Genomic DNA, 18,795 nt, shown 5'->3' on the forward strand with positions numbered 1-18,795 from the left:
AAGCGAATCGGGAATCCGCAAATAAGAACACAAAACCCCTTACACAAGACACCGATCTCAGGTGACGCTAAAGGCAATACCAGCTCACTCTAAACATCTGAATTCTTCCCTGCTCATCCGAGCTCTTGACATTTTTATAAACACCGAACCGCAACCTTGATCCTCAACTACCAATTCCTATGCTACCCACTACACTTAATCATGCCAATACGCAAGAGTATAAAAATTTCATCATAACTCCTGAACCACTAATAGGGTACACCCATTCTGATAATTCCCTTATGAATCCGAAGTTATTTTCTCCTATTCCTGCAATGCTACATCGCAGACCGAAGATAATATAAAACACTCCAAGCCCCTTTTCATAATCTGCTGCAAAAGCTTGATACTCAGTCATACTACAGACTCGAAATCCTTAGGTACCGCACTTTAGCTTTTGAATCCACTAGGACCATTGTTGAGAGTCACCCACTCTGACTCGGTCCCAAATATAATCAACTCCAAGGCCCTACTAGCACGGGTACACCCGCAACTGACTAAATTCTTTTTCCTTGTACATCACATCCCCGCGAAGCATAAACTCTAAGTCTTCCCAAAACCTGAACATGAATCGATAAGGCCAATTACAGCACACACTCCTCAATTCCTTTGCTTAAATTACCACTCATGTTCTCTTTCCTTAGTCATGATAACCCACCAATACACCGATAACCAGAAACCGCACAAGTTGACAACTACGCAATCCAATCATAGACGGTGGGGCTCTCCCACTTAGCTTGAAGATACCATTGCATAACTCTAGAACCCACCAAGATTCCTTATCCCCTATTGACATGATCTTGCACAACCAACCCGCCAAATTCCTCGAAATCCTTATGTTAAACATTTCATGATCATTCTGAATCACTAGCCACATTCACATATTCGACCTCTTACTGGATAGCCAGTAAAATTTTTCGTAGAAGCTTCATCAACACCACATAACCGCTAACCTGCTCACAGGAGATATCCCACCTGTGGAAATTCCATGCCGATATCCTCCAACAACGCTGCATCGAGTACAATTACCATGAAACCAATAAACCATCCTAAGCCTGTGCTCATTCACCATCTGTACAAGTCCGTTCACTCCTCATGGAAATCAACTAAATGTGCGACAATATATTCCAATCCAAAGTCATGTTGTATCATGCTTCATATTAAGCAACTCCCTCCTGTCACATCCAATCTTCCTTAATATAGCAGCCAATATTCCAAATTAAGCTCGTAGACCTAGTCACTGTCCACCATGAATCCCAAATCACTCTAACTTCCCCCAAGGCATGTGGCTATCCTACCATATAACCCATATGCTACTCTGCCACTCTCCCACTTTGGTCAAACCCTCTCCTTTAAGCAACTACTCAGCTTCAGCTTCACACACTTGGCCTCCTAAAAATTTAACCACCGCAAGACACCTCCCACATGTCCTTCCTCATAAATGCCCAGTTGTGGCCGTAAATTAAATCCATCTCTGTAGCACTTTGAACCAATAGATCTCTACCACTCTAAACCTCTCTGAAGATCACCCTTCTCGAGCCATCAACATTAGGATTACCGATTCGATTCTGAACCATAGCACACTGCGACATCTAACAGCCGCTTCCCCGGTACCATTCACAATACTCTACCCCAAAGGCGATTTGAAGAAGGCCATAACACCGGCGAACTTAACATATTCAATCAAGGATGATGACACCACATCTCGGATGAAGATTCCACCACACTCGAAAATACCAAGTCTCTTTTCTCCATCAATCCAACCTGAACATTCTTAGTCTAATTGCCTTTCCCTCCGTTGGAAATAAAACACTGAACCTCTGAATCACGCATTGAGAAAAAACTCCTTTCAATTCATTCATTGCCCCTATACATAGACAAGAATCCTACCATTACTTTAATATTGTGCGATAACAACTCGTGAATATCATAGCAATTGGTGCATAGCCCCAAAACCATTAGAAATACAGCTACTGAGTTGTGATGACAAAACAACCTTCCACAAGGCGACAACACCAGCCCAATCGAATACGCAGGGAGAAACATCCTGCTCTACATCAGTAATGCCATTAAAATTCCTCGATTCCAAATTTATAACAAGCGCTTCACGTCGCATAAGATTGAATGGGAAGGAAATGAAGGCACAGGCCTTAAAGGAATCAAATCGCACGATGAGGAATCAAGAAGGGAAGTGCTCCTAACAGTCCTGTAGCCTCTCGAAGATAAGTACAGACGTCTCCGTACCGATCCGCAAGACTCTACTAGACTCGCTTATGACTCATGAGACCCAAGTGAACCTAGTGCTCTGATACCATGTTGTCACGACCCAAAATCCATAAAGGTCGTGATGGCGTCGAACACCACTGTCAGGCAAGCCAAAAATAATTACTTAATTGGGTTCTCATTTTGTTATTTTTTTAAATCATATTTTCCTTTAATTTAAATAGTAAAGAATGAGGATTTACAAAGTAAATAATAATACTTTTAACAAAATCAATACAGAACAACCCATAATCATCCCAAAACTCGGTGTCACAAGTGCATGAGCATTAACTAGGAATATAAAATAAAATACAGCAGCTGTCCGGAATACAAATTGGACAGAAAAAATGTAAATACTCTGAAGAAGACTCTGCTGGCTGTGGGTCGACAAATGGAATGCAGCTCACCTAGGTCCCCACATGTATACACACCTCTGCTCTCACATGGCCTCTAGAAATATATGTACATGCACAAAAATGTGTAGAAAGTGTATTATGAGTACGTAAGCAACGTGTACCTAGTAAGTATCTAGCCTAACTCCAGAGAAGTAGTGACGAGGGGGTCGACATCGACACTCACTAGTGGTCCAACAACATAAGGTACAGTAAAGAGGTAGCAAATATGAGGCAGAGTAAGTAAGTGAAATAGACAAATATAGATCACGTGGTACAAATCCCCTCTCTTTACGAGGAACTCAAGCTCTTCATTAGAAATTTTCTCCTTAACCGGAGCATATATATAGGTATAGTGAAACTCATCAAGTGGCTACCATAATTCAAATACGGAATTTACAAATACACTAGCTTCTTGCCAAGTTTTACGCACGATTTCATGGGAACGTGATATAGGAAATGCCGAGGCGTACGACTCGATCCAACATAATAATAAAATTGTGCACTACCGAGGGTCGAACGTCCCGAACCATATGATAAAACAATTAACCTGCCGAGGCGAACGGCCCGCTTCCATGAGAGTGTTATACATAAATCCTGCCGAGGCAAACAGCCCGTTCCCATAAGAAGTAAAATACAAATTCCTGCCGAAGCGATCGGCCCGATCCCATAAGCATAAGTGGCTTTGACGGGTCCTTGACCCCACTCACCAATAAACATGTGAGTTGTAATTTCTTTAACAAAACCCTTTCAATGAATATATGTATATATATATATATATATATATATATATATATATATATCACGAAAACATACCGTAAGAGGAGTGAAGTTACTCGGTGACTAATCGTGAAATCGTGAAGTCTCTATAATAGCAAGTCTACTCTCAAGTAGAAAGGTAAAATAAAGAATTAAATGAGCAAGGAAAATCCCTATAGTACAAGTACATCATGGTGTGAACCTAAGTCTACCCGGACAATAACATGAATCTAACTACGTACGGACTCTCATCACCTCGTGTGTATGTAGTCTCCGCAACAAATTGCACACATTAAATACATTACTTAGGGGTAGTTTTTCTCCCTCATAGAATTAGACAGGAGACTTACCTCGCTCCGAAGTTCCATAACCGGCTCCAACACTGCTCTAATACCTCAAACCGATGGCCGTCGCTCCAAAACTAGTCAAACAATATGCAAACCAATAAGGATATACTCTAATACTCTTGACAAATCAATTTAGATAAATTCCCAACTCCACTTGAAAGGTCGATAAAATCACCCTCGGGCCCACGTGCCCGGATTTCGAATTTTTTGAAGATAACTATTACCCATAACCTCACGAACTCAAATATATAATTTATTTCCAATTCCATTCCTAAATTCGTGGTCAAAATCCAAAAATACCAATTCTAGTTTTTTTATTAAAAAAATCCCACAAATTCTACCAATTTTCATGCTTGAATCCATATAAAAACCATGTATTTAACTTGTAATAAATGGAAATCACTTACTTTGTGTTGCTTGATGGAAACCTCCCTTTGAAGCTCTCCAAAATCGCCCCAACCAAATGAAAAATAGAAAAAAATGGGCCAAATCCCCGTTCTTAAAGAACCCTTCTGCCCAGCGACTCCCGCACCTGCGGCCGCTTCACCGCATCTGCGGTCTCATAGGTGTGACCAAAACCTCGCACCTACGCATGCCCTTTGCCCAGCACAGCTCCGCACCTGCGATGCCAAACGCGCCCCTGCGGTCTCACACATGCGGAGACCTTCCGCTCCTGCGACTCCAGCTGCCAACTCGCATTCTGCTTCTGCGGAGCTTTCCTCGTATATGCGGGCTCGCAGATGCGGAAACATCCTCGCATCTGCGGCCATCCCAGCTCCGTCCAGATGTCGCTTCTACGACCCAATCGCCGCACATGCGATGTTATTCACGCAGGTGCGATTGCACCAGGTATCAGCTGCTTCAGCACTTATTCCAAGTCCAAACTCGGTCCGTTTACCATCCGGAATCCACTAGGGGCTCTCTGGACCTTAACCAAGTATACCAACATGTCTCAAAACATATTACAAACTTAGTCGAGGCCTCAAATCATGCAAAACAACATCGAAACTACGAATCATCCTCCGATTCAAACTTAATGAACTTTAGAACTTCAAACTTCTACCTTCGATGCCGAAACCTATCAAATCATGTCCGATTGACCTCAAATTTTGCACACAAGTCATAATTGACATTACAGACCTACCCAAGCTTTCGGAATCAGAATCCGACCCTGATATCAAAAAGTTCACTCCCGGTCAAACTTTTCAAAAACTTTAAATTTTTATTTTTCGCCAAATGACCCCGAAATGACCTACGGACCTCCAAATCCACTTCCGAACGTGCTCCCAATACCATAATCACCATACGGAGCTATTCCCAGACTCGAAATCCCAAACAGATATTGATAACATTTGAAATACACCTCAACCCAATTCTTTTGAAATTCTTCCAAAATGCCAATTTCCATAATAGGCGCTGAATCGCTCTCGGGTCATCCAAAAACCTGATCCGGACATATGCCCAAGTCCAAAATCATCATACGAACCTGTTGGAACCTTTAATTCCCGATTCCGAGGCCGTTTACTCAAAAATCCCAGTTTGGTTGATTCCTCCAACTTAAGGCTTCCGAAATTTGAATTTTCTTTCCAAATCAACTCCGAACTTCCCGAAATTAAATTCAGACCACGTGTACAAGTTATAATACCTGGAGTGAAGCTGCTCGGGACCTCAAATCGCTGAATGACACGCTAAAACTCAAAACGACCGATCGGGTCGTTATAATTACAGCCTAAGATCAAGCCGAAAGACGTAGTTGACGGACAACACGTGAATATTCATGTACTACCCTTTTTTGTCTAATATTACCTCATCATTAAGAAACAATCTCTTTTTTGCCATTGGCCCATCATAGAGCTCCAACTCGAGGGTATTTTTAAATTGCAGTTATAAGTTAAATATTAAATTTGAATATTTTTTCTTGAAAAATTTGGACACGTAGAATCATCTATTCCATTTTGGCATTCCATTAATAGTAAAGATATGAATGAACCAAAAATATAATAGATGACAAAATTGAACAATTCAAATAGTACATGATATACATGATAAATGTGAACATCTTTTCCTCTATAATTCTAACACTAAGCTGGCGAGCAATTTTTTGACAACCTACTTTTGCAAAATGTTCATTGAAAAGTATATATTTCTACAACTTATTGACGGTATAATATAATATATAAATGACAAAATTTCATATTATTCCCCTTCAAAAGACAAGAAAAAAATAAAGTAAATGCTAAATTAATACAAAAACTTTTGGGTTTCAGGCCAATGGGCCGAAGTCATATGGGCCTTAAAGGTCCAAACATTTAGCTAGGGTTTCAGTTCCGTATTTGAACTTCAAAGTAATACTCTTTTGCTCACAACAGCTTCGTCTCACCCCCTCAACCCCTAACGCCGGCGGCGGAGGCTAATCGAAGAACAACAATGGTAAAATTCAATAACTTCTAGGTTTTCATTTGACCATATTTTGCATTTTTTTTCATTTTCTGTTTTTTTTTAATTGCATTATATACTAATATTATCTAAAGCAGTCGAGATTTGGAAGAACAAAAAGCAGAATATGCTAGATAATTACAATGGGAGTGGTGACGTTCAGTTTATGTTTTTTTTAATGAAATATACATTTGTTTTGAGTTTTTTCATTTAGTTTTTGCACACAAAAAAAGTTTGTTGTTTTAAAAAAAATTACAACTATCTAAACTTGTTAAAGTTTTTCATGCATTTTTTGTACTGTGTATGCGTGTATTTGCTGTCTAAAGGAATAGCAAATTGTGATTTTAGTGTTATTTCTCTTGTTTATGGCCATAATATTATTGTTCATATTTTTATCTGTTTTATCTTATTGAGATATGCTTAGTTTTGATTTCGAGATTTTTTATCACCTTTTTTGGTCTGTCTTTGAAAATGTTAACAAAAATGGTTTTTTTGTTGGAATTTGAAAATGTATATGTGTATTAGAATGTTATTATGCAAATTCATTTCGGATTGGAGCTAGATTTTTATGACAAGATATCCCTAGAGCCGATTTAGGGTTTTAACATGATGAGTTCAACCTTTAAGTTTCTTATCATTGAACTTATTGTACTTTTAAGTTATGGGGTTGAGTGTAAATGTCTATTAAAATATTATAGGGTTTCCCCCATGTATTTATGTTGTGTTAAGAATATTTGGTTTTAGCTGAACCCGTAATTTATGAACTCCATCCTCCACTGCATATCCCCAAGGAGATTGAACCACTTCCGCTTATGTTCCTTACTTGACCTTCCAATAGCATTGCTAGTTCTTTTTTGGGGAATTTCTTTATTTTCTGGTTGAGTTTTGACATTGTTGCTGAATTATGTTACAGGCCTTCATCAAAGTCCAGAAGACGAGGGCTTACTTTAAGCGTTTTCAGGTTAAATTCAAGAGAAGGAGAGGTAAAGCTCTATTTTCCGTCATCATTTTTTTGTCTGTTCTCAATCTTGTTTGCAAGTAAAGTATCACTAATTTCAATGTTTTGCTACTGTGTAGAGGGAAAGACTGACTATAGAGCCAGGAATCGGCTGATCAATCAGGACAAAAATAAGTACAACACACCAAAATACCGTTTTGTTGTCCGATTTGTATCCTTTCTAATGCAGTTTTCTGCCCTTAACTTGCATAGCATCTACTTAATTACACTGCTATTTCTTTCATAGGATGATCTGCCTTCGCATTTTGTCCACAGAACGTTTCCTTATTACTGTGGGTTCATTGAATGCCATGTTGAACGTTCATGACTTGATTAATTATGGATGTTTTGATAATCATTTATCTGTGACTTCGGGAGGTGAATGTTCCTAGTTTATCTTAACATTTTCTCTAGACTAACAAGGACATAATCGCACAAATTGTGTCTGCTAGCATTGCTGGTGACATGATTCTTGCCTCTGCCTATGCTCGTGAGTTGCCTCATTATGGACTTAAAGTCGGACTGACAAACTATGCTGCCGGTACTTACACAAAGCTATTCAATTTGTTTGTTGTCCCTCCTGAAATTCTGTTCTTTATATATAAGTAATACGTCTTTTAATGCTCAATTTAGCATACTGTACTGGACTTCTCTTGGCAAGACGAGTTCTCAAAAAGCTTGAAATGGACGAAGAGTATGAAGGAAACCTCGATGTAAGTAGTAGCTTTGGCTGCACAGTACTTGCTTTTATTTCTGACTTTAATTTAATTACACATCGTTACAGGTCAATGGGGAGGATTATTCTGTTGAACCTGCTGAAAGCAGGAGGCCTTTCCGTGCTCTCCTGGATGTTGGCCTTATAAGAACTACTACAGGCAATCGTGTTTTTGGTGCTCTCAAGGTATTATCCTGCTTCTGCTTTTGGTTCATTTTCACCTAGTTAAAGTCTATACATCATTATGCCACACTGCTAATTTTAGCTTTAATTCAAAAATTTTGTTCGTGAAACAGCATCATTTATGCTTTTCATGAATCGTTGATCGGATGGTTTTTCGAATCAGCTAAACCTCAAAATATAGACATTAGCAATGGTTATTTCCATCTCTGAGGAAATAAAGCAATATGTTTCGTTTGTCCGACTTTAAAAAATGCTTGGGCTATTGGGCCTTCTTAGCATGTTGGTTTGATTGTATAATAATGAGAGTACTACCTCTGCTGTTTGGAGGATAGTTTTTTCATTCATTTTAAGGTTTAAGGTGCATTTTAAGGTCATGTGACCTTTAACTGTCTATCTGCATTATTCCATATAAAAACAAAAATAAAAACTCTGCCTATCTTTTGACTTTTAACAATGTCTATCTGCAATGTTGATTGTTGGATCAGGGTGCATTGGATGGTGGGATTGATATCCCTCATAGCGAGAAGAGGTTTGCTGGATTTGGCAAGGATTCCAAGCAACTTGATGCAGATGTTCACCGCAAGTATATCTACGGTGGCCACGTTTCTGCATATATGAAAGTGAGATAGTAGTATTTATATTTGAATCTTTTGTAATTTGTGACTATTGTAGGCTCCATGGATAGGTAGAGGGATGTTGATCTTCACTATTATTTCTGGCTTCTTGTTACTCCCCATCTCTAAAATGCCCGACCTTTGTTTGCAGACATTGATGGAAGATGAACCTGAGAAATACCAGTCACACTTTAGCGAGTACATCAAGACGGGTCTTGAGGCAGACGATCTCGAGGAGATGTACAAGAAGGTTCATGCTGCCATACGTGCGGATCCAAGCTCAAAGAAGTCCGACAAGCAACCTCCTAAGCAGCACAAGAGGTTTGAGATTTTGTCTATAGTTTAATTGATCGATCATTATTAGCCTTTTGAACATCATTTATTTCTGCAAACCTTATCAACTGAAAGGTACAAGGACGAGTTGAAATTCATTGGTACATTAGTTGTGTCGTGTGTCCATATAGGGTCTTTGGTCTCCGATTTCTACATGATGCTTAGATTCTAATGGCTGAAAATCTTTCTTCTTTTCTCACTTTAGTCATTTTGGGGCTGCTGTTCTGCAGGTACAACCTTAAGAAGCTAACGTATGACGAGAGGAAAGCTAGGTTGATCGAAAGACTCAATGCTTTGAATGCTGCTGCTGGAAATGATGATGACGAGGAAGACGATGATTAGTTTACTACATAACAAGAATTTTGGATTCTTGTCGCTTATGGTTTTCTATTATATTTTTCTTTTCTTGTTTTCTACTAAGTAGAAATCTCAGTTTTGCATGCTTAGTAGAATGAGACTTCACCAAAGTGACGATGTATGAGATTATATTTTTCTTCATCTGTTTATTCCATTGAGTTTTAACTTCTTTACATTCACATGTTAGAAGTTTTACACTATCAAGTCAACAAAAAGATAACATCAAGTACTCATGATAGTAGAACGAGCTTTCTGAAAATAAAGCAAGCAACTTGTAATAACAAAATAAACTATACTATATCAATGTCAAATTGTTTTATATTTTTAGTGTATTTTTAAATCCTATTCTATTTGGTTAAATGACTTGGAATAAGTCAATTTAGTAATAACAACAAACCTGCGGGAAGATGTATGTAGCCTTACCCTACCCTGAAAGGACAAAGATGTTTCTGATAGACCCTCGTGAAAAGAATTCTAGAAGAGTAGAGAGACTGTTTTTGATAGAGGTTCGACAAAAGAGAGGAAGAAAAGGTGTAAAGGCAACAACTAGTAACATAACAAAAAATGAGAGACCGAAGCCAAGATAGCAAGTAAACACTAAGGGGTCGTTTGGTTGGGAAATAAGTTATCTCATGATTAATTATTTCGGGATTAATTATTTCATCCTCTCATGAGAATAAAAAATACCATAATCCCGGTATAACTAATATCACGATTCTATCCCAACCAAACGTGGGATAAATTCATCTTAAATTTAATTCTAGGATTAATAATCCCTTATCTCTCGTACCAAACGAGCCCTAAGTAGTAATAACACTCTAAGAATAAAGAATATTAGGATTAGTTATACCACAAATTTATCACAACCAAACGTGGGATAAACTCATCTCAAATTTAATTCCGGGATTAATTATCCCTTATCTCTCGTACCAAACGAGCCCTAAGTAGTAATAACACTCTAAGAATAAAGAATATCAGGACTAGTTATACCACGGTTTTATCCCAACAAAACGTGGGATAAACTCATCTCAAATTTAATTCCGGGATTAATTATCCCTTATCTCTCGTACCACAAGAGCCCTAAGTGGTAATAACACTCTAAGAATAAAGAAATATCATATTGACATTAATGCTGTAGAACTGAGAAGACACAGGGAGAACGCTCGGCTGCCTGCTAACCTACTAACCTAATCTTCGATCGTCATATCTTTCTATCAAGGGTCATGTCCTCAGTAAGCTCCAGCTGTGCCACTCCCGCCTAATCACTGCTCTCCCTAAGACTTCTTTGGCCTACCTCTACCCCCTCTCTCGATACCCACCAAGGCTAACCTCCCAGACCTCATAATAGGGGTTTTTGTACTTCTCCTCTTAACATGTCCAAAACATCTCAACCTCATCTCCCACATCTTATCCTCCACGGGGCCACACCCACCTTATCCCGAATAACTTCATTCTTAATCATATATAACCTAGTAACAATTCTACTTAATCGTCTTTCTCTTTTTGACTTTATCAAGCCTGATTCAAACATTAGCCATATCTCAACAGAGGCAGATCTAAAGTTGCGGCATTGGATTCATCTGAATCTAATACTTTCGACGCGAAGTAAACTTTATGAGTAAAAATTCATAAAAATTACAACAAATAGTAGATAAGAATTCATAATTTAAGAACAAAAATCCCATAATTTAAAACATATAACAAGTTTAATGCTAAGAATTTTGTAAGTTAAACCCGTGGAACTTAAATTTTGATCTAGCATTGTGTCTTTGGATCAAGGTCATATTCAAATAAATACCAAGGACAATTCAATGGCCAATAAGTCATAATTTGAACATTAATATCACACGTTAGACATTTAATAACTAATTAGTTTTATTACTCCTTTGGTTTTATTAGTCCAATCAAATTTCTATTAAATACTTGAAATAAATAACTTATTGGTTTTATTAGTCCAAACAAATTTCTATTAAATACTTTTAAAAAAAAACTTTCCTAAATGACACCACAAGAAAAAGAATTTTCCTAAATGACTTTTTTGACAAATAAATCCTTCCTAAATATATATACCTTTACCATTTGAAAAATAAGAAAAAAGGGAAAAACCTTTCCTAAATGACGCAAAACTCCATCTGAACCCAGGCATAATCAGGGGTAATTGACGTTAAAAAAATGACATAAGATATTACCATAAGATATAACACTAATAAAAATAATAATACGTAATAGGTTGAGGCTATAATTAAAAATAGAGGTCCATTTTCCCTCTTTCCTGAGCCATTAGCCAATAGTATCTCAACTCCGCGAAACGGGAAAATTAGGGTTTTTTTTTCCAGTTCAATAAAGATCCTTAGATCCAAATTCATTCTAAAATTGCTAAACCCTAAATCATCAAATTCTTCTATATACTCGATTTCTTTCTTCAATTGGAGAATAAACGAGTTTCGTGCTTCGTCGGAACCCTAATTTACGTCTCGGATCGAGTATACTTTTCTTCCTCTATATTGTATTTTGTAAATTTGGAGTCCTCTTTTTGTTGTATTCTTGAAAATCTGAATTTCTTTTTGTTGTATTATAGTTGTCCCTTATATATAAACTCTGAGATTTGATTGATACGGGAATGTGCCAAATGATGAGAATTTGGAACTACAATTTTAAACACATTTTTACCAAACTCAATATAATATCAAGTCAAGCATTCTATGCTTGAACTCCCCACTAGTAAAAGGCTAAAAGCAGGTCATGTTTATCACGTAGGAGGGAGTATTTGGAAGATACTGAAATCGATGAGCTCTATTGGTTCACCATGGTGGTTATTTACATTCGTTAATTTGTATATATCTATTTTTTTGATAAGTAAAGTAATTTTGTTATAGTACCTAGGAGGTGCAAAATATGTATAATTTGTATATATTCATTGCCATTTTGTTTGCATTCTAGTCCCATAAGTAGAGTAAACCATTGCTTGGCTAGATGGTTGTGTTCAATTGTCTTACGCCCCAATACTTTCCAGGAAATAATGCATTATTCATGTGCTGGGCGCTAATTGATGGATCCAGACAGCAAGACGTTTGGAAGAGGTATGATTCTTACAGTGATTTCCCAACAGTCTCTTTGCATGTTAGGGTAAAATGACTACTGTAGACATTTGACTCTACTTGGGTCATTATTGCATGCCTAGGTTTTATTTTAAGGTGAAATGCATTGTGCTCCCTCCGTTCACTTTTACTTGTCAACTATACTAAAAATATATTATCACTTTTACTTGTCCATTTTAGCAAATCAAGAGACAAATTTTCTTTCATGTTTTTACACTTATCATTAACTATTTATTCCCCAAATCATTTTCAAGACTTTGAAATGTTATTATTATCATGGGTATTATAGTCAAATATGTACTTCATTTATTTTTTCTTAAGGAGAGTGCAAAGTCCATTGTGGACAAGTAAAAAATGAACGGAGGGAGTAGTTGATCAGTACTACAATGTGAATTTCCTGCGTGATCTATTTGCTCTGCAGTTTCTGTTTTCTGTTTCCTTTTTGTTTTTTCCTTTTGTGGTGCTATTGTTTTTACTTTCAGGAGGTAGGAGTTAATGATTTACTGCCGACTTATATTTGCCAATTTCATTTTCATTCCAAGAATGAAACAACTGTCGTTTATTTAACAAAAGAAAAAAAATTCATTAGCAATGCAAGTTCTGAAGCTTTTGGAAGCAATGTGTTATCCAGCTTCTTCCTTCAACATTTGGATGATGTTGTCTGTTAGAGTTATGTACTTAGGGTTACGACTTCAGTAACAAGATCTCACAAATAACTAAAAATTGATTGAAGCCTTGCCAAAGTGGTTCACAGTTTGCAAACAGTTAAGGTGTTGTAAAAGCTGTGATTGCCAAAAAAGAATATTGGGCTTAGTTTGTGAAGCAGAATCAAACCAAAAAAGAGAAGATTTTAGTACTTAGCATTAGTTGTTCTGATATTGGAGGTGACAACTGAAGATAATACAGAAAGCAGAGGAGAGAGATTAACAGTATTGCATGTTCCAGTATAACGAGTTATAATATTAGAAGTGATAAATGGAAGTAATACAAAACGCAGAGGAATTCAAAGTATGGTATTGTGAGTTGCGTAGCAGACTTACCATTTAGCAATAAATTTGAGATCTGACTTTAAATAGTAGTGAGTCCTTTGCCTTATGTTGCATGTTTGTTCGAAGATATATTTGTAAAAATTGTGACCCATCTCTCAGATTTCATATGAAGAATTTTAAAATAAAGCATTTGACACTTTGATCTTCTTCTCCTTAAAATATCTTCTTTTAAATCAAGATATCATTGGCTTACTGTGGTTGATTGGTCCAAATACATTATTAGGGCCAAGAGAACTTACAGGTGCTGTGGATCTTATCACTCACTTCAAGTTGTTGGCTCATCACGAGTTCTTCTGCAAGAAGCCTCTTTCATTGTCAATTTCAGATACTCATTATCTTCACAATGTGGTGGGAGACACAGAAATTAGGAAAGGGGAAGGAATGCAGTTGGATCAGCTTATACAGGATACTTCGTCTTCAAAAGAGTCAAATTCATGCATCCAATCATTCGACTTAGATGTTCTTAGAGAAGCTTTTCAACTACGTGAAACAGCTCCAATTGATCTGCCTCCTGTAAGAAATCTACTTTGGAAGCTTGAGTTGTATGAGTACATCTGATTCAGCATATTTAAGTAACCCTTTTAATCCTTTCTGATCTCTGAAGCTGGAGATCGTGAACTGGATTTTTTTTCAAACCCTGTGCTTTTGCATATTGCCAATTTGCCTGTTCCAGTAATTGCTGATCAATAGGTATTTTTGGTGTTTCGTAGTCTGAGAAAGGGATTCCCACTGCAGCTGGAAAGTCTAAAAGTGAGTCGAAAGACAAGGAGAAGAAGCATAAAAAGCACAAGGATAGAGACAAGGAGAAGGACAAAGAGCATAAGAAGCACAAACACCGTCATAAAGATCGAAGTAAAGACAAGGATAAAGAGAAAAAGAAAGATAAAACTGGGCATCATGATTCTGGCGCTGACCATTCAAAGAAACATCACGAAAAGGTCTGCTACTAGCAAACTTTAAGAGTTATGCAAATACGATGATTCTCCTGGCATGCGGTATACAGTGAATATCATGTGGTTCTTTCATATTCAAGAAGTTTAGAAGACTGGTTCACAGTAAAGCCACTTAATAATTTGCTCAATGCTGTGTTTACTGAAAATGACATTACTTAAAACTGACAGTAGTACTTTTTTAGTAGGCGCCACTAGAATCCTGCTGTCTGTTCCTCTTGCTTTCGTGAACTTTAACTACATCGTTTGTGATGTAGCTTATAAGTTGCATTTATGGGATTCCAGTAGAATAGATTTCAGGGCATAAGGTTTAGTTTTCTAGGAATATCTTGCTCAGAGTTTGTGGAACCAATTGTTGTTTGACTTTCAGTTTTCAGTTGCTGCGGCAAAAAATAGCCGTTTGATTTAGTTTAACAAGATTTTCTGTACGCCGTCATAAATTTGACTCGTCTTTTGCTTGTAATAGTAGCTTCAAGTCCGAGTTTGTTGATTTCTCTCATCCTACTGTATGTTTTGTAGTGAATTTGTGCTATGTAGTGAATTTGTGAGAAGTTGACACTCTTAACTTTTCTTTATGTGACAAATGTGGTTAACTTTTTTTGTTTGACTCGAGTTCTTGGGCTAGTGGAGCTTAGCAATTGTGCTGGCTTGTTGGGATCACTTCTTGCTGTAGAAATTCAGCCCATATTTGCAACACTTTTAGGACTTTAGCAAATAGCTAAAGTGGCAATTCACTGTATTAAATGTGATTATACTTTTGTATGACCTCACTGATTATGATCTTTCTGATGATATCAGAAAAGGAAGCATGATGGTGAGGAGGATGTTAATAATGTTCACAAACACAAGAGAAACAAGGTAATATAATATTGTGTTCAATATGATTTTTGCAAATGTTAAGTTTGTTTCTGAGCTCATTATATGGGGTGATCTTTTCACTATATTGAGACTGTATCTTCACCTTATACTAATGGTGATATCCTCACATCTTGAAATGTTGCAGCACAAGAGCTCAAAGATTGATGAAATTGGTGCTATAAGGGTTGCAGGCTGAATTTTTGGCATGTGCTACTTTAATTATTGTCCTCAGGTGTTGCAGTTAAGAATTTGGAGGGATCCTTTGCTTACTTTTGTGAAATATCTGAGGTACAGAAGTTCATATCCTGCCATATCCCACCAATTGAAGAACTTTATGGCATGCCCAAGTGTTCCATCTGTGCTATCTATTATACGTGGTCCATATCATACTTGCATCTGCATTACAAATTTTCGCTTTTTTGGGGGAAAAGAAGAACATTGACTAGTTATATGCGTCAAAAGCCGTTTGGGCAGCCTTTTTCAGGCCATTAGGTGCTCATGAGGTTCATGTTTACGACTAAAGACATGCTTTGAAGTATTTCAGATATTGAACGATTTGCATTTGTTGGATAAAAAACAGTTTCCTACACGGGTTTTTAGTGTCCCTTGAGCTTATAAAAAATGGAGAAGGAAGTTATTTGTGCCTGTTGGTATATATTCTGTTGCAGAATGGAAGGGTTTCTGAGCTATCAAAAAATAAAGTAGAAAATGGAAGAGTTACCGAGGGTCGAGGGATAATGTTCCTTGCGGATGTATTTTTTCCAATCCCAGAATGGGCGAAATAAAAGAATGCTTGTTTGGCATGGAAATATAATGTTCATCACAAGCAAGTTAATTAAAAAGTAATAACAAGCACATAGTATCATTAATCTTCTCATTAGTCGTGAGAGTTCTATTATATCATTTATCTGCATACCTGTTCCTTTTTATGTGTGAGGATGTACCAAGTTTATTTGGCGTTGCATTCTGTTGCTAGTATATACTTTTGTTGTTTTTTAACCAAGAGCGAATAGAATAGCTCATCATAGTATTTGTTTTGTCATGTGTTGCATAATGTTTCTGTTTCTCTTTTCCATGCAGAATAGCTCTGGACTAATTAAAGAATTCCAAGAGGGTGAATTCACTTGTTGAAGTAGATTTTAGTGAAAGGTACAAACTGCTGAAAAAGAACCTCATTGTATCATATTAAAAGGGCTTCTTTAGTTGGCAATGACTTTGAAAACCTTGATCCATTCTTTTGGTTGTCTTGCCTTATGATGATTAATTATTCTTTCAGTCCTTCCCCATCTTTCAGCGGCTCTAATCTCAATTCTTAGTCTTACCCAGTTGCAGCATTGGGTAATAAGAAAGCATTGAAGGTTGAGTGTTGGTCAGGTCTCTTGTTATTTTTTGAGCTTGACTGCGACTCATTGGCGTTTAAATATTGGGGGGGGGGGGGGGAGGGGGGAGAGGACTAGGTTTTCAAGGATGTGGGAATGTGTATTGTGTTAGGAATTCTAGTTGCTAGGGTTGAAGTTTTTGTTGTATATCTAGGATAAAATGAAATCAAGTTGTTTCTGACAAGGTAATGCTTGAGATTTTTGTGCTCCAGGACTTTTTAAAGCTAATTTTTAATGTATCACTAGTGATAAACATGTAAAATTTTGGCATTTTTTCTAATATTTTGTAGCTGCAGTTTTCTAATATTAGAACTTGTGAATGCTTGTTTTATTACTCAACTTTATTGAACTGAGAAGCCTGGCCTCAAATCTTTAATATCAAATTCAGATAGTGTTTTGTGACAAGAAAAGGGAGAGTATTTGCTGCAGTTCAAGTGGCATGCACATAGTAGTTTGTCCATCTAGTAACTGAAGTTACTCATTTAAGATGAGCTACACATAAAATAGTGAGGAAAACAACACTTACTAGTCCTAACTTTTTTGGCTACATCGAGAATCCAAGGCATGAATGAGTCATAAATGACACAATTTATAGGATTTCATGTCTTTCAGCTTTTCAATGAGTCATAAATGGCCTTGCGTTGGAAAAGGTATTACCAAGTAATTTTGAAGTTTAAGTTTCCCTCCTTGTGTATGCATTGACCTCTCTATAACATTTATTTTTTATAATATCACTTTACAATCTTCACTGTAATGGTCAAGTTTTCTTTGTAACTAATTTTTTATGTTATGTTATAATATATGTTCTTTATAACAACACTTTACTATAGCAACCAAAAAGTTTCGGAACAGATGAAGCTGTTATAGAAAAGTTTGACCGTATGTAGGTGTTGAAGTTGAAGTTTCCCTCTTTGTGTATACATAGACAGAGGCCGATGCAATATAGTCCTTTATTAAGTTTCATTGAAGGAATTAACTCGAAGCACTTTAAGCTTTGATTTTTGGTATACCAAAAAGAAACTTATATTTTGGCGTTAATAAAGACCCGAGCATACTTGAACTATAAATATACATGATAGGCAATCTAATGGATACTCAATGCTCACATAGAGTACTTCTGGAAACTATTATGTGTGCATGACATGCACAAAAATATGATTAAATTTTTATGTGAAAATAAAGTGGGCTAGCTAGTTTTCGGATTGGTAAATCGAAAAATAGCCAGCGTTTGCAAAGTCATTAAAAAATAGTCACTGTTTTGCTGAAACAAGGAAAGTTCCAGCACAATATGCTAGATTATTGAGTTTCTGTATATAAACTTCAGCATATTATGTTGGAATTCCAGCACACGGAATGTTCCCACAGAATATGCTCGATTATGGAGCTCCTGCGTTAAACTTCCAGCATATTATGTTGGCACTCCAGTACATTATGCTGGAATCTCATATGTAAAAAATTCGAACTCCAGCATATTATGTTGGAACTTTTTCAGATTTTTAAGGATATTTTTGTTGAGATTTTATCTTTACATGAAAAAGTAGCTAACATTTGATTACTTTTGAAATTGTGGCTATTTTTCAATTACCAGTTGTAAATATGACTATTTCTGATTTTTTTTTTCCCGATTTTTATGCTATAGAAATGTAGTACAAGTAGATTTTTGTTATGAATATGTTAAAGTGGATGTCCATTGAATACTCCTAGACATTCCTATTCCATGAACCATTTGAGTTCATGTACTTAGTTAATTCATCACTTAATATTTGTAGCCTTTAGGTGTATTCTTGTAACCTTTCATGTATCTTATATCCTATAAATATGGTATTCTTTATCCTATGAAGTACACAGAAGAAATACACTTGAATAAGATAACTTCTACATTCTCCTCATATACATCTTATCTCTATTACTATATTGTTCTATTTTGCTCTCGTTTTTTAATACGTTACCAAAACGAGTTGCTCAAATCATAGTTACTTTGCCTGCTCCACGAGGCTTTAATTTCTTTCCCGTCCTTTGAAGTTGAG

At 36.7% G+C, this 18,795-nt stretch overlaps 2 protein-coding genes across 3 annotated transcripts; both read left to right on the forward strand.

Annotated features, from left to right (window-relative positions):
- Positions 1-6,091: 6,091 nt before the first annotated feature.
- LOC104117620 (large ribosomal subunit protein uL18-like) lies at positions 6,092-9,607 on the forward strand. Its single transcript, XM_009628694.4, has 9 exons — positions 6,092-6,229; positions 7,149-7,218; positions 7,313-7,404; positions 7,647-7,773; positions 7,866-7,945; positions 8,017-8,133; positions 8,616-8,750; positions 8,896-9,065; positions 9,308-9,607. Exons 1-9 carry the CDS (start codon positions 6,227-6,229, stop codon positions 9,417-9,419), a joined length of 906 nt encoding a protein of 301 aa, XP_009626989.1. The 5' UTR covers positions 6,092-6,226; the 3' UTR covers positions 9,420-9,607.
- Positions 9,608-11,677: 2,070 nt separating this feature from the next.
- Positions 11,678-17,072, forward strand: LOC104117621 (mediator of RNA polymerase II transcription subunit 19a-like). 2 transcript variants are annotated; one of them, XM_009628695.3, is made up of 7 exons: positions 11,678-11,917; positions 12,448-12,514; positions 13,805-14,094; positions 14,292-14,519; positions 15,330-15,389; positions 15,535-15,677; positions 16,470-17,072. In XM_009628695.3, the coding sequence occupies exons 2-6, from the start codon at positions 12,484-12,486 to the stop codon at positions 15,583-15,585; spliced, it is 660 nt and encodes a 219-aa protein (XP_009626990.1). In that variant the 5' UTR covers positions 11,678-11,917; positions 12,448-12,483; the 3' UTR covers positions 15,586-15,677; positions 16,470-17,072. The 2 variants fall into 2 exon arrangements, with proteins under 2 accessions (XP_009626990.1, XP_009626991.1); XM_009628696.4 differs by having other exon boundaries at positions 16,475-17,072.
- The last annotated feature ends 1,723 nt before the right edge of the window (positions 17,073-18,795 follow it).

The sequence above is a fragment of the Nicotiana tomentosiformis genome, chromosome 2, assembly GCF_000390325.3.
Source record: "Nicotiana tomentosiformis chromosome 2, ASM39032v3, whole genome shotgun sequence".
NCBI classification, from domain to species: Eukaryota; Viridiplantae; Streptophyta; class Magnoliopsida; order Solanales; family Solanaceae; genus Nicotiana; species Nicotiana tomentosiformis.